The sequence below is a fragment of the Sceloporus occidentalis genome, unplaced genomic scaffold (genome assembly GCF_023333645.1).
Source record: "Sceloporus occidentalis isolate IW3139 unplaced genomic scaffold, rSceOcc1.0.p SCAF_234, whole genome shotgun sequence".
Lineage (NCBI taxonomy): Eukaryota > Metazoa > Chordata > Lepidosauria > Squamata > Phrynosomatidae > Sceloporus > Sceloporus occidentalis.
Window position 1 is genome coordinate 282,688 of NW_028317214.1, and position 14,071 is coordinate 296,758.

At 38.0% G+C, this 14,071-nt stretch overlaps 1 protein-coding gene across 1 annotated transcript in view; it reads left to right on the top strand.

Moving 5' to 3' along the window:
- LOC149276548 (transcription factor Dp-1-like) overlaps positions 1–14,071 on the top strand; it is a 29,183-nt gene that overhangs the window by 13,470 nt on the left and 1,642 nt on the right. Inside the window, exons 3-8 of the mRNA XM_089503468.1 lie at positions 1,029–1,135; positions 8,608–8,729; positions 11,445–11,610; positions 11,753–11,899; positions 12,032–12,100; positions 13,385–13,536. Of these exons, the coding sequence (XP_089359594.1) occupies positions 1,029–1,135; positions 8,608–8,729; positions 11,445–11,610; positions 11,753–11,899; positions 12,032–12,100; positions 13,385–13,536 (763 nt within the window). The remainder of the gene's footprint in view (positions 1–1,028; positions 1,136–8,607; positions 8,730–11,444; positions 11,611–11,752; positions 11,900–12,031; positions 12,101–13,384; positions 13,537–14,071) is intronic.

A 14,071-nucleotide genomic window follows, 5' to 3' on the forward strand; every position in this document is an offset into this window, starting at 1 on the left:
GTCTTAGTCTGTCCTCGTCTTGTCATACCCCTTCAAATATATGCATTGTATTAAGCGTTGCGTGAATTGCTGGCGCTATATAAATAAGATGATATAATTTTGCATATTTTTTTTATAAATATCACTCTTATTTGGCTGTCAGGTGTGGAAATTGATTGACAATACACTCATTGCACACAGAAGTAAATGGTTGTATTCTTATACATACCATCAAACCAATTCCTTGCGCTATAAGTCTACCTGCAAGAAACCTCTCTTGCTGTTGCCCTTATCCTACGCCACCTCCCCTTGTCTCATCAGCTGATTCTACGGGTGCCTCCAGACATGAACGCCAATCTCCCCTCTCATCAGCTCTGCCTTGCCTGTTATAAGTTCAGTAGCCTTAAACAAGAACTCGTGTTTTGCCTCTTTTCTGAATCATCCATTTTTAAACTTTTCAACCCCATCAATTCAAAATGAACTGAAACAAATGTCACAAACCCTGAAAACATAACCAGAATTCTTTCATTGTGCATGTTTTTAGAATCTCTTCTGTAAAGCTCAAAGTGGGCACTAAAATGTTATTTTGCGCTCTCTGTTTGTGGAGAGAATGTGCAGGAAAGTTGTGATCTCAACTACTACTTTTATTATTCATTGTAAAGGCCTGACACTGGCTGTTAAATTTGTTAAATGTGTGACATAGAAAGTGTAATAAGCTGTCAACTGTGTGAAAATCTGATCCAGATAATTTGATTTTCCACTGCCGCTTTACACTACACCAAGCGGCTGTCCATCTCCTCCCTGCACGCTACAGAAATAGATAACATAACCCTTCAGACATAGCCGGGGGCCTTCAACATTCAAAAAACATGTAACACACGAGCAGCACACATGGGCACCTCTGTACAGTAACATAGTATGGTAATGTTATTACTGTTGTTGTGTTTCTATATAAATAAAGATATATCAACATATATGTGCATATACGCACACTGATAACATTTTATGGTATAATTGCGAAGCATGTAATCATTTCGATATTTTTATAGGTGTAGTATCGTTATTGGCTGTACATCCAACCTCTGTAAATTCTGTCGGAAAACAACTCCTGCCGAAAACTTTTGGACAGTCTACTGTTAACATTTCTCAGCAAGTGGTAAGTATTCCAAACTAGTTGTGTTTGGGCTGCACAGTTTAATTTAGTGTAATTTGGCACAATCATTTGGCTCTCAAAAGTTTTTTTTTTTTTTGTTTTTTTGTTTTTTTTTAGAACTTTTGCGCTTTTCTGCACAACGATCTGCTCCGTAAATTACATTGAATGTAGCACAGAGAGACGTATTATGGTGAAATTAAATACTTTAAGTGCAGGTTTGATTCAGATGAGTATGTAACATACAGGTGCAAAACTTCACCAGAATTAAAAAAAAAAAAAAAAAAAAAAAGTACTATTATGTCCTCTCCAAGCATGGTTCTTTCCTTTAATTTTTGATACTGATATTGCCTCAGACTGCAATATATAGTATACTTATTTGTATAGAAAATCTTAAAACTATTGCACTTGGAGCAGATTATGCTTTAAGCAATGACTGTCTGTGTATGTATGTGTGTATATGTAGTGGTTGTCAATTTTTTTTCTTCTCAAAAACAAATTTGAGTGGACTAGTTTGTATAATTTCTTGGCTGATTGTGATGCTCTATGGAACTGGTTTGGGCAGTTAACATTGAACGAGGTCATCTGGACTTAAAGCAGATGATAAAAAAAATCCTCTCTCAGCAACTAATAGGGTCATGGTAAGTAGTGCATTTATCCAGTTAAGGAGGAGAACAAAAGGATAGCTAGCTTAAAATAACTCAAGATATTATCTTCTATGAATCAGTGCTTGCTTTTAACCTTGGTCCTTGGCAGCAACATAAATTACTGTAATATAAGGTATGCATTGGCCATCAAAGCAGCATATTCTTCTGTTAATAAATTAGTGTGTGTGTGTATGTGTGTATATATATATATATATATATATATATATATATATATATATATATAATTTACTCACAGAGTCCATTGCACACCATTCCAAATATTCCAAGCCCGGTGCTAGTAACCAGCAGTTTCTATGTAAAACACTTTCAAAAAGATGGTCAGCACTCCAGGTCTTTAAATAGACAATTTCATTTTATTCAAAGTCAAGTCGACGTTTCAGTCATTACTGACTTTCATCAGGACAACGATGATGAAAGTCAGTAATGACTGAAACGTCGACTTGACTTTGAATAAAATGAAATTGTCTATTTAAAGACCTGGAGTGCTGACCATCTTTTTGAAAGTGTTTTATATATATATATATATATATATATATATATATAATATACTATTTTTGTGATTGGTTGCATAGATAAGGGCTGCACGGTTGCCCCTTGTAATGTCTACCTCTGATTTTCCATGTATACCTGAAACTGCCAAATTACAAACTGACAAGAACAAAAATCACTAACACCACTACCACTTTTATCCAAACAAAGTATAAAGAAGGAAATGTAGTCACAAAATAAATCGATTTACTAAGAAATCTTTCTGAAACATAACCTTTACTTAAAATACAAAGTGGTGAATACAAATACTGTCTAAAATGGTAAAACAACCTAAACACTGCAGGCTAGGTCAGTCTACTTGTGGGGCCGTCTAAATGATCTTTCCTCAAATATACCTAAAGTACCCTATCCTATATTTTAACCATTGTAACTCAGAGCTGTCGGTTAACTGATGAATGTCCGGATAGATTTGCTACGGGGAACTTACACAATAAAGTGCTGTCTCCCATTTTAAGATGGATATAAATTATTGATTTAAAAAAAAAAACTTATTCAAGATAGATTTGTACTATTTTACTAACTTCAGGTTGTACTTGGATATATCACTTGCCACTAATCTATAATGTCTATCCAAATGACAGTACTGATACCAATCTCACAACTACAATGTGATAAATTATCTATATTTAAATAATGCTTTCAGCAGGGCTTGACAAATTTGTTGTGAATCTAGGCGCCAGCTAAAAAAGTTAGGAGCCAGGATTTTTTATTTAAACTAACAGTTGGTCAGGAGTGATCTGATCATCATCAGCCCACTTACTAAACTCACAGCATTTGACCTGGAAGCACCCTGGACTTTCAGGTCGGTGCTGGTTTTTTTTATTTTATTTATTTTTTAATAATGTTTAAATGTTAACCCCTGCAATGCCACGAATGTGTTATACACAATTGTGGAATTGAAGGGGTTAATGCTGCACTGTCGCTCTCATGGAGCGATCAGGCAGCAGGGGGGTGTTGTGTCAGGTCCCCACACATGTGGAGACCGAAGAACCCTCTCCCCCTGTCCCTGAAGCTGCCTCTGGCAGCTGGGAAGCAATTGCTGGTCTATAGACCAGCCATTGCAGGGGGGGGGGGGGGGTGTCTCTCTGATGACTGCTGTAGGCTTCCATGCCTACAGGAGTCATCAAAGGGCTTGTGGGGGCTCGTTTTTGCTGTTGCTGGTCAGACCACCAGCAGCAGAGCCCCATACAAAACGGGCATTAACCCCTAAAATGCCACGATCGCGGCATTGAAGGGGTTAACGCTGCCCTGTCGCTCTCATGGAGCGATCAGGCAGCAGGGGGATATTGTGTCAGGACCCAATCAACACTGAACCCCCTTTCCTGAAGCTGCCTGTGGCAGCTGAAAACGCTATTGCAGGTTTTCCTGCAATCGCGGTTTCAGCCTACAGGATCACTCTGTGGGAGGGATCTCAGGCTCGGGGGCGGGCTCGGAGTGGCTGTGCTGTCTGCCCAGACTTCTGGGCAGACAGCAGCAGCAGCGCCCCCGCGTGGTGACGTGGGGGCATTTTTTTGTGAATGTCAGAGGCTGACAAACTCCTAGGCCCTGTCGAGCCCTGGCTTTCAGTGTAACAGGTAACTGAATCCATTCTATCCGGATAGTAAAACAGGCTTATAATTAAACTCCTTATTGATGCCTAAAGGTGCCAAAGTTTTTAACATCTAACCTAAAAGTCTCACACATCAGCCCTCACCCCGGGCCCTGCCATAAGCATTTCAATAACTATGAGTGTCGGACAAGTGGCATCATTGGTATGCCTTTCGTAATAGGGTAGACGCCCCAGCATGTAACCAATTTTTTGGGGCTTTATGGACCCCCAGCCTTTGCAGTGACTGCAGCTGAAACATTCCTTTCATTGGGGATGGTAGCCAAGACCTAACAGATTCTAGTTCTAGGTGTGAATGAACCAATATAGCCCTAATGTAATGTTCCCTCAGTGATGTCACTATATGCTTTTCTAATAAATTAGATTTGAAGGAAGAATTAAATTTCGATGTGCTAGTATTTTTCTAGCATCCCACACATATGATCACTCCATCCTTATCCTGGGACTCTGCATCCTTATCCCTAGCAGAATTCCAGGCCTGCTGAAGGGTTTTTTAGAGTAACTCTCCTCCCTTGAATGCTGACATAAAGGTTTAGCTTTAATGATATCTCTGCAATTTCTTCACAATGGATGATATATCACCTGACCTCAACGTCCTTTGTAGATTTGGGATGGCCGCAATCAACATGTAGCAAACTTTGTCACCATCTCCTTCAGAATTAACAGTGAAATCTTCAAATCTAAAAACCATCAGCTCATTAGGGTCTATTACTGATGTTACTTCAAGTCCGATGGAATTTGAATTCAATCAGAGCACAAATTTGTGAAATGCTTCTTAGGAACCTGTCCAAATTAAGACGTCAATGTAACAACCCAACCAAGTTGTAGTTGCTCATGGCAGGTGTAAAAAGTATGTTTGCATACAGCTCGGCATTAAGTTGAATTTTGTTTATCTGAACTCTGATATAGTTCATTTTAACTTATTACATTTATCACTTTCTCTGACAATACATCTTCACCACATCCACTTTCTGTTAGTTCCCCTCAAAGATCAGTCCTTGATGTTCTTCTGTCTACTGTTAGGGATATTAATGAGACAAAATAGGTAAAACCAATATTTTATCACACACGCAAAATAACGACGCTACCAAAGATTGTAGAACCACATCCACAATGTTAATTTAAGGAGATACCCTATATTTTATCTCCGATCCTAAATCCTTTCAGATCGCCGAAAATTATAATTCAAATTAGATATATATATCACAATAATAATCAATCAAAAATATTATTTATTGTAAACACAATTTATAAAATATATATATGAGTCATACAGTGCATGATATAAAACACAAAATTCTTAAAACATGTCAAATTGAATCAGTTCCAATTACAATATATTATCGATATTATCAATATGAATTACTACTTTATGAGTCTAACACACAATTAATTTCCATCCCACTCAGCAACCAAAATGATAATCAGGGCGGTAATAAAAAGATCACTAACTCTATTATATTAGTTAAACTAATATGACAGATTAAAATAATTTAATAATGTCTAAGAGTATTTAGTGAAATTCCTAATAGATGCAAATAATGTCAAACTTCATCTATTGGTAAAAATACCTTTTCATTATTGTCATTATCACGGGTTATAAGCTGCAGTCTCACAAGCCGTCATATACAATAATGCAATATATTATTTATTTCCCAGAAACAGGGAATTCTATATGAAGAAGACAAAATTTATCTCTATTCAGCATAATAAAACAATTATATTTACCACCACTTGTTGCTGTTGTCCTATTGGTCCTTGTAGAAGTTAATCCAGGTTCAGTGGCAAGAGATTAAGTGGAAAGAAATATACTTTCTAAAAGTTATATAGGTTGGGACTCAAAGTAATTCTAAGAGTAAGATTATGGTGCCAGGATCTTAAGATTCCAATTCTCTGAGGTTAATTTAAATGAGTCCGTCAGGGTCTGTCTGTTTCAGGTCCGTTTCTTTTTTTAAGGTCCGACCCTTAATTATTAAAAACCTAAGCTTTTAAAGACAGGGCTTATTATCATAGCCTCCACCTCTTGATTGGAATTCTCCAATCATAATGGTGGGTTTTACCCATTATAATTAGGACTTCTACTCGTATTTACATCGTTGTAATTTCTTAATTTACCTGTGAGAGACGCTCTGGTCTAAGAAATAACTTAAGACCATTACATATGTGTTAGGAATTTATCCTTGGTCACCTTATCTTTGGATGTTACCTCCTAGATAGTAAATCAGGTCTTTGTAGTCACCCATATCTCCAGACGTTGCCTCCTAGGTAGTAAATTAGGTTTTGGTGGTCTTAAGACGTATCCCCCATTCCAATTTACATTCCTAAGGATATGTAGTGTCTACTCCTTAACTTTCTCATGGAAGATAACGTTAATTGGATCATATATATGAAACATCTATATACATGAATACTTCTTTGTTCTCAATTATAGAGGGAACAAAGATAGAAAGAAATAATCATTATATGTAAAATAAAATGGCTCTGACTCCATTTTGTGCTCATGTAAAATACAGAATATATAGAATACATGTTTTCCCTCATAAAATATCTGACACTACACGTCATCTCTTGGAAAAATACTTTATCTTATCCCCAGTATCCCCTACATGCAGATGATACCCAAACCCACCTGTCTTGGCTCTCTCCTCTGCGGTCAATTGAAAATGCTACTGTTGGGCTTATCTTTTTACACAACTTTTCTTGTTTCCCCAGTCTGTGAAGCCCCCCCACTGCCACCCTATTTCATCATGAATTGCATTTAAAATATCACACTAACGTGCGCATAAAGCCCTTCATGGTACCGCTTCCCATAATTTCCAACCTTTATCACACAATATTCCCTTATTCTACGTTCTTCCCATGAACGAAGGCTCTCATCCTGCCTCCTCACCTCATCCTTTGCCTACAATCCTTCCGTCATGGAGTCCCATTCCTCTGCAACTCACTTTCACCTTCCATCTTAATATTTAAAGAAATACCTCCATATCTACTTCAGAGAAGCGCACAATGTATCGCCTAAAATGTCATGTTATCTGACCCTTTTTCTCCATGCTTTGTGACGTTCCACACCACATCCCCTCTGAATTATAAACTTTGGAGCAGAACACTCTTTACTGTATCCGTTCCATCTTAGTCTGTCAACTCTAGTTTTGTCGTATGCTTTGAATATATGACCTGTATTGCAGCTATATAAATAAAATATTACCATAAGTTTACTGTAGCATGAAGCTACATCGAAGCCAGACAACCAAGCTGTAGGCGGAATGGCAAACTTATTCAGTATTTTTAGCTCCTCTTTTGTATCTCTAATGTCAGAGGATACATTTAAAACATGTGAATAATTCCTCATTCACAAAACAACTTAGATTCATACCTGACACGATCATTCAGCCTGGGGGAGGGTTCTCCTTATTCTTATGAATTTTAGAAGGGCAGTAAAACTTAAGTTTTTGTTTTGTTTTTGCAAGGAGGGATTTAAACTTTTTCTCTAATCAATTTTCATATCTTGCTTTCAAGAGGAGGTCTCTAACTCTGCTAAAAATCTAATCAAAGGGACAGCATCTAGTCTTAAAACCACTTTTGGTATTTAAAATTTGGTATCATATATTGACACTTTAACACCAGCAGATAAAGGGAGTAACCTGGTGATGAACTAAATCATCTCATGTGCTTAATTCTTTAACAGCTCTCCATTTTTAAAATGAGATTAAACACACATGGAGGAGAAACATTGATGTTTTCACTCACCACTTTGTATTTATTTTTTAATGAAGTTTTTTTAGTAATCTTTTTATTGCTTAGTAATGTGGTAAACCGACAGCCTGGAATTATGTACAAAAGCCTAGGTGTTGTTCTAGCTAGTTTGCTTTCAAGCCTATAGCTAAAGCATTATGGCTGTAAGGCAGCACAATTGTCCGTGTGCAGTCATAGTTCATTGCATTTTCAGAGGTAAAAAGCTTTGGCTAAGAAAAACAAATCTAATGCAGCCGCAGAAGGCTTTAAAGAGGAACAGGTATGTGCTGGAAGAGTGTGGTGTGAAAGCCATGCGGGTATATAGATGGCATGTCATAGATGGAATATAAATTAAGCATGACATGAGGGAAGAGGGTTTTGAAGGGATGGGTTCAGACTGTAGTAGATTTTCCACATAATATGAGGAGAGGGGTGCCGAATGGCATAGCTGCTGCGAAAGGAAATTTATGTACATATATACACTGGATGAGTTAGATTTCCTCATACCTGGTAGGAGTTAGATGTCAACAGCTTTTATATCTGCGTTTGCTTAATATAGTATTCTTAAGGTAACTTGCGTTTAATCTGGCATGCCTGAACAAAGCACTCTATCAACATTTGGGCCATACTTCCAAAGTCACTATTCCCAAAAAATCTGCATCTTCTATAAAACAGGAAGGTAGTTATACCTACTTACTAAAGTATATCTGAAGTGTAGCTACTCAGCTGGAATATCTGATAACAGCTTTGTATTGCCGTGTGAATTGTATGCCATATTACTTGGCATTGTTGGTTCTGCCGAGAGACTAAAACCTTAGACGCAGATACGCTTTCTTAAATTGGTTTCTTATAGAAGTCTGAGTATGTTTATTGACTTGTAATATGCAATTTACATATTTTTACTTTTTCACAATTAAACGCAGGTTATTGGAACACCCCAGAGACAATCTGCAGCCAGTACAATCTTATTAGGAAGTCCACATACCCCTAACACGCACTTTGTATCGCAGAACCAAACTACAGAGTCCTCACCTTGGTCTGCAGGGTAAGCGGAGTTTTCTTAGAAGCATTTTTGTGACAGCTATATAAAAAAAAAAGCACTAAAAAGTGATTCTAGTGCAATGTTAAAAAGTTTGGAAGATCCCTGCGGATTGGGACTTCCAGTTCCTATGGTGATAAGACCACTTTTCAAACTTTGCAATAGTATCGCTTTTTAAAAAAGCCTAACCTATAATGTGTATTACCAATTTTTTTGGAACTAGCTTAAAGCACCAATCAGCATGTCGTATGCCATACCTTCCAGGTTTAATGGGCAGTCGCAAAATGTAACAATGGTTTTTTTTGGTTTTTTCTTTTTGTCTGCTTTCCTACGGGTTGGGTTTAGTGATTGACTCAAGAAAGCACTTAAGTATGTTGCCTGCATACACACCTGTAAACGTGTAACCCCCCTCTCTCATGTTGAGTTTCAAGTAGAATTTAAGTCGGCTTTTAACCAGTGAAAATGACTTTTTGTGGTGCCATCTTATACACATCCTGAGATTTGGTGGGAAACTAGTGAGCATATGTTGCCACTGAAATTCTTAAAGGAGCCTAACAGGGCTCATGCACATGTTATGTGATAGGCAAAGTGGCCCCAGGCTTCCAACCATATCTTGTATAGTGTGGCAGCAATTGATCTCACAGGTATGCCCCACTCTGACCTCCTGCCCTGCAAAAACAAATAAGCAGACGTAGGTTTATAAGAATATATTTTCATTTTGTAAAAATATATTTAGCATTTGTGGGCATGAACTCCAATCAGCCCAAATTATTTGTAGCCATTAGAAGCACTAAAGTTTCAAAATTTCTGGAAATATGTATTTCCTAGGCAACTTAGGTGGCCCTCACAGGAGAGAGACGTCACCTCTACAAGGTAAGCTTCTGCCTAAAACGACCCTAGCTGTATGACTGCGGCATACTTGCAGCTGTTGCTACTAGTGCCTAGTAAAAGCAAGAGGGAATCGCGTTTTGGTGCATTCTTTAAAGGCTGTGCTGGGTCATAAATTGTGGAGAAATAATGTCTGATTGGAGTTCAGTTTCTTAAACTTTATTATACATTCCAGAACAGTGAAGGTCTTTCTGCCAGGATTATGATAATGCGGTATCTGGTCCATCTGTTACCCAAGATTATTAATTTCTTAAGCAGATGTTTTTAAGGCTTTTTCCTTGGACAGTTATATGATTTCATTATTGCTCTGGGATTTGTCTCCCTTGCCCCTCTGCCTTTTCAAGTTTCTCCCTCTCTGGTGGCTACACGGTGACATTGAATTAGGCTCTCTCCTGCGTGGGCCTAAAAATGATGACAGTTGCCAGTGCTGTTGGTTCTTGTGACTGGGGAGCACAAACTGTCTTTTCCTTAAAATATTTGTATCCACAGGTAGCAGAATGCCTGAAGCAGTCTATTAGAACTGTTGATGGTCTGGAGATGTTTGTCAACCCGTGACAGAATTCAATTTGTATTGTCAGCAATTCATATTATTGGAGTCCCATAATGTACACCAGATCCACAAGGAAGTACTTTCCACGCATATGCACATAATACACCCCTGCCCCAGTATTTGCCACGGCAGCTCTGGAGCTCTCTTGTGTTAAGTGTATCTCGTGTCAGGAGATATATTAACACTTCTTCTGCATAGAAAATAGCTGGGGGCAGTTTAGGGGGCAAATGCATATGAGATTTTGCAGAATCCCCATGCATTTTGTAAAAGGGACACAATGGAAATTGAACCCCTTAAGGACAATGGGCGGTCCCTAAACCCATTGAAAACAATGCATTTTGAGCCTGTACATGTATGGGCTTTGTTATTAAGGGATTAAAGATGTACATTAGTTTGTGACCCGAGTGTGTCTTTAAGCAGACATGCAATTTTCCCATGAAATCTGGAAGTCGTAGATCTTCAGATCCAGAGATATTAAAGCTGATGGCTTGGAGATTTTTGAGGAGCTGTTATGTGATGGGATGCACAGTTTGCCCTGAACTATTACTGAAACAAATATATAGTTAAATATTTGTTGCAAATAAATGGGGCATTTTGTAGGATCCCATTATACACATTTGCTCATTTCACCAGCTATTTTACGGTCCCAGACCACCCTCTGTGCTCGGCTGAAAACACATGCACAAGAAAGATCCCCTTGATTTCAACAGTAGAACTTTCCAGCCACTGATAGGCTGCCGATCACTGTTAAATGTCAGAGTATGGAGGAGGTGTTACATTGGAGATATTATTTTCCTTCTCGCCCTAAGTTTTACAAAAGCATGTACTTTAATCTGCATTACATTAATTACATTACACATTATTGTACAGCTAACAACCCCCCCCCCCCGAAATACAAAACAAAAAAATGCTCTTCATGCCTTATTCAGCTTACATTTTCATATGTTTGCAACCCCCCCACTTTGCAAAAATAGCACTGTTGGATGAGACTAAAAGGCTGTTACAAATGTGAATGTTGAAAATCACCTTATAGGGTGAACTATGCATGATACCAGGTCATCTCAGCAATTGATGCTGAAGAACTGTGCAAGGGCTTGTCCCTTCATGATGTATATGACATCTGTGATCTGGAAACGTGCTGTACCAAAGGCTTTTCCACAAAATTCTGTATAGTTTTAATTGCCAAGTAATAGGTTTGCAGTTGAACACTTAAGTAAGCCTATGTTTTTTTTATTTTATTATGCCTAATGGTTTTTTTTTTGGTTTTTTTCCATCTTGTTTAGGAAGAGAAGCAAGAAAGGTGAAAAAAATGGAAAGGGGTTGCGTCATTTCTCCATGAAAGTATGTGAGAAGGTACAGAAGAAGGGCACTACGTCGTACAATGAAGTGGCAGATGAGTTAGTTGCAGAATTTAGCTCAGCGGATAACCATATATCACCAAATGAATCGGTAAATATGTGATCTCGGAGTTCTGTGGTTTTTTAAATGTTTCAGTTTTGTGCATCTTGTACAGAAATGCTGTATCATAGTTTCATGTTTGCTGCAATCAGGCGGAAAGCTTTGACTTCATTCTTTCCCATCCGTTTTTCAGCAAGCGTATGATCAGAAGAATATAAGACGTCGAGTTTATGATGCCTTAAACGTGCTTATGGCAATGAATATTATTTCTAAGGAAAAGAAAGAAATTAAGTGGATTGGCCTGCCCACAAACTCTGCTCAGGAATGTCAGAACTTAGAGGTACGTGGTAGCTAAAATTTACTGGCCCTTCAGTTTGAGATAAAATAAATGCAAGATTGGTCGCTCTTGAATAAGAATGCACTTATGGCCCAGAAATGGCAAAGATTATAAAAATATTTTATTTTGTCTTAGGTTGAGAGACAAAGGCGACTTGAAAGGATAAAGCAAAAACAGTCTCAGCTCCAAGAACTTATACTACAGGTGATTAAAATGTCGGCACTATATTTAAACTTCATACGTGAGTGTTAAAATGTGATGGGTTGTAGAGTAGTGTGAGTTGTGGGTGTGTGTATATCCTGGCATGAAATACCCATGTGGTGTCTACCCCATAAAGCCATATCTTTTTGAATACATAAATGAATTGGCCGGATTCCAAGATGTCCCAAATAGGACATGGGGCAGAATGACCCCATGTCAAAATACCAATTTGAAAAACTTTATTGCTCATGTCCCAAATGTGCCCTTTTAACCACAAACAAACCCCTGCATGGATGATATCACTGTACTCAAGAGATATTGCTAAATACGTATTGACAGTAACATACAAAGAACTGTAAATTCTTACCTAAATTTCGAATGTGTGAGGAAAAACATAACACTGCATTATCTATTGCAATCAGTCAGCGGGGAAAGCAATGGGAGAGCACAGAAGGGTCTAGGAGGACCCTGCTGAGGCGCTCCTGACCTCAAGTGAACTTCCGGTGGATGTCAGCTGTGATCAAACATTCCTTGAATTAGTGTACGGGCACTCGTGCAGTTACACACAGACAGCAGGAAGCCAACAATCTTTTGTGCAGTGGCAGGGAGAGGTCCTTGCTGCCAAAGTGAGGATGTACCTGTATGTCCTAATGGGCTTTTTGCCACATGTTTTAAGGCAAAAGCAATTGAAATAGTGTTGCCTGAGTTTTTATCCTGTAGACAATCAAACATTTTAGGAGCCCTTCTCTGAAAGGTCCCAATCTAACTTAACATAACACAGTTAAATGTTCACAAGACCTAGTTTTCGTTCATGTCAATATTTCACAGTTCAGGGCCAGACATAGCCCTGGCCATCCTAAGCAACTGCTTAAGTTAGTCTTGTGGAGAAGTAGCATATTTCTAGGTCTGAAGTGTTGACCTACCTGGAGGGGGGGGTTAGATCACCTTGTTGGGACCAAAATCCCTCTGCTTCTCTTACCTCCCCTGATGTCCTTTGTTTGGGATTTTGTCACATAGCAAACATTTTGGAGCAGTTTCAGGGTTCTACAGCATTAAAAGTCAGAATGTGCATAGAAACAGCAGGAAGTATTCTTATAAACTAAGCTGTGCAAACGCAATAACTGATAAAATATCAGAAATTGCAAAAAATGGCATATGGGGGGGGCGTGTTCTTGCCTGGTATTTGTAGAATGAATAGTAGAAAATACTAAACAAAAATAGCATCTCAAAATCTGCCCACGATTAGAAATATACTTTTGTGCTCTAATTTTGTTTCTATTTTTGCAGCAAATTGCATTCAAGAACCTAGTTCAGAGAAATCGTCAGACAGAGCTGCTGGCAAACAGACCTCCTCCAGCCAATTCAGTCATACACTTACCGTTTATTATTGTGAACACCAGCAAGAAAACCGTAATTGATTGTAGCATTTCTAACGACAAGTATGTTAATATAGATGCTTTTTTGTGAATAAGCATTAAATTATATACTGTGATAATGTACGCTTGCATAGTCTGTAAAATATTTGATTTTTCTCCATTACAAGGTCACCTTCAACAGGTTAACGATAAGTTGACTCATGATCTCTCAGTATTGTTACCTTCTATGTACTTTTTATCTTTATATGTTTGAAGGTATTTGTAGAGAGATGTCTGTAAATGTAATTCAAAATCACTAACCTATGCAAAACATACATTCACAAGCAGTGAGATTTAGTATAGCATGTAAGTAGAGTGGTTTGAATTTACTAACACCTTAATTTGATACCTCTTCAGTAGTAACTTAATTTCCTCACAGGACCATTCTTGGGTTAGTCTGGCATTGAGTACTTCCTTGTCTTCTATTTACAATATAGCTTTTTTTTTAATGCCCATTTTGAGAGGGTTGAATGCTGCATCTGTGAATGGTGTGAATACTATGTATATATTTAACAGTTCAAGGAACTTAGTTACCCGAGAAACTTTCAATTGAGCTGTG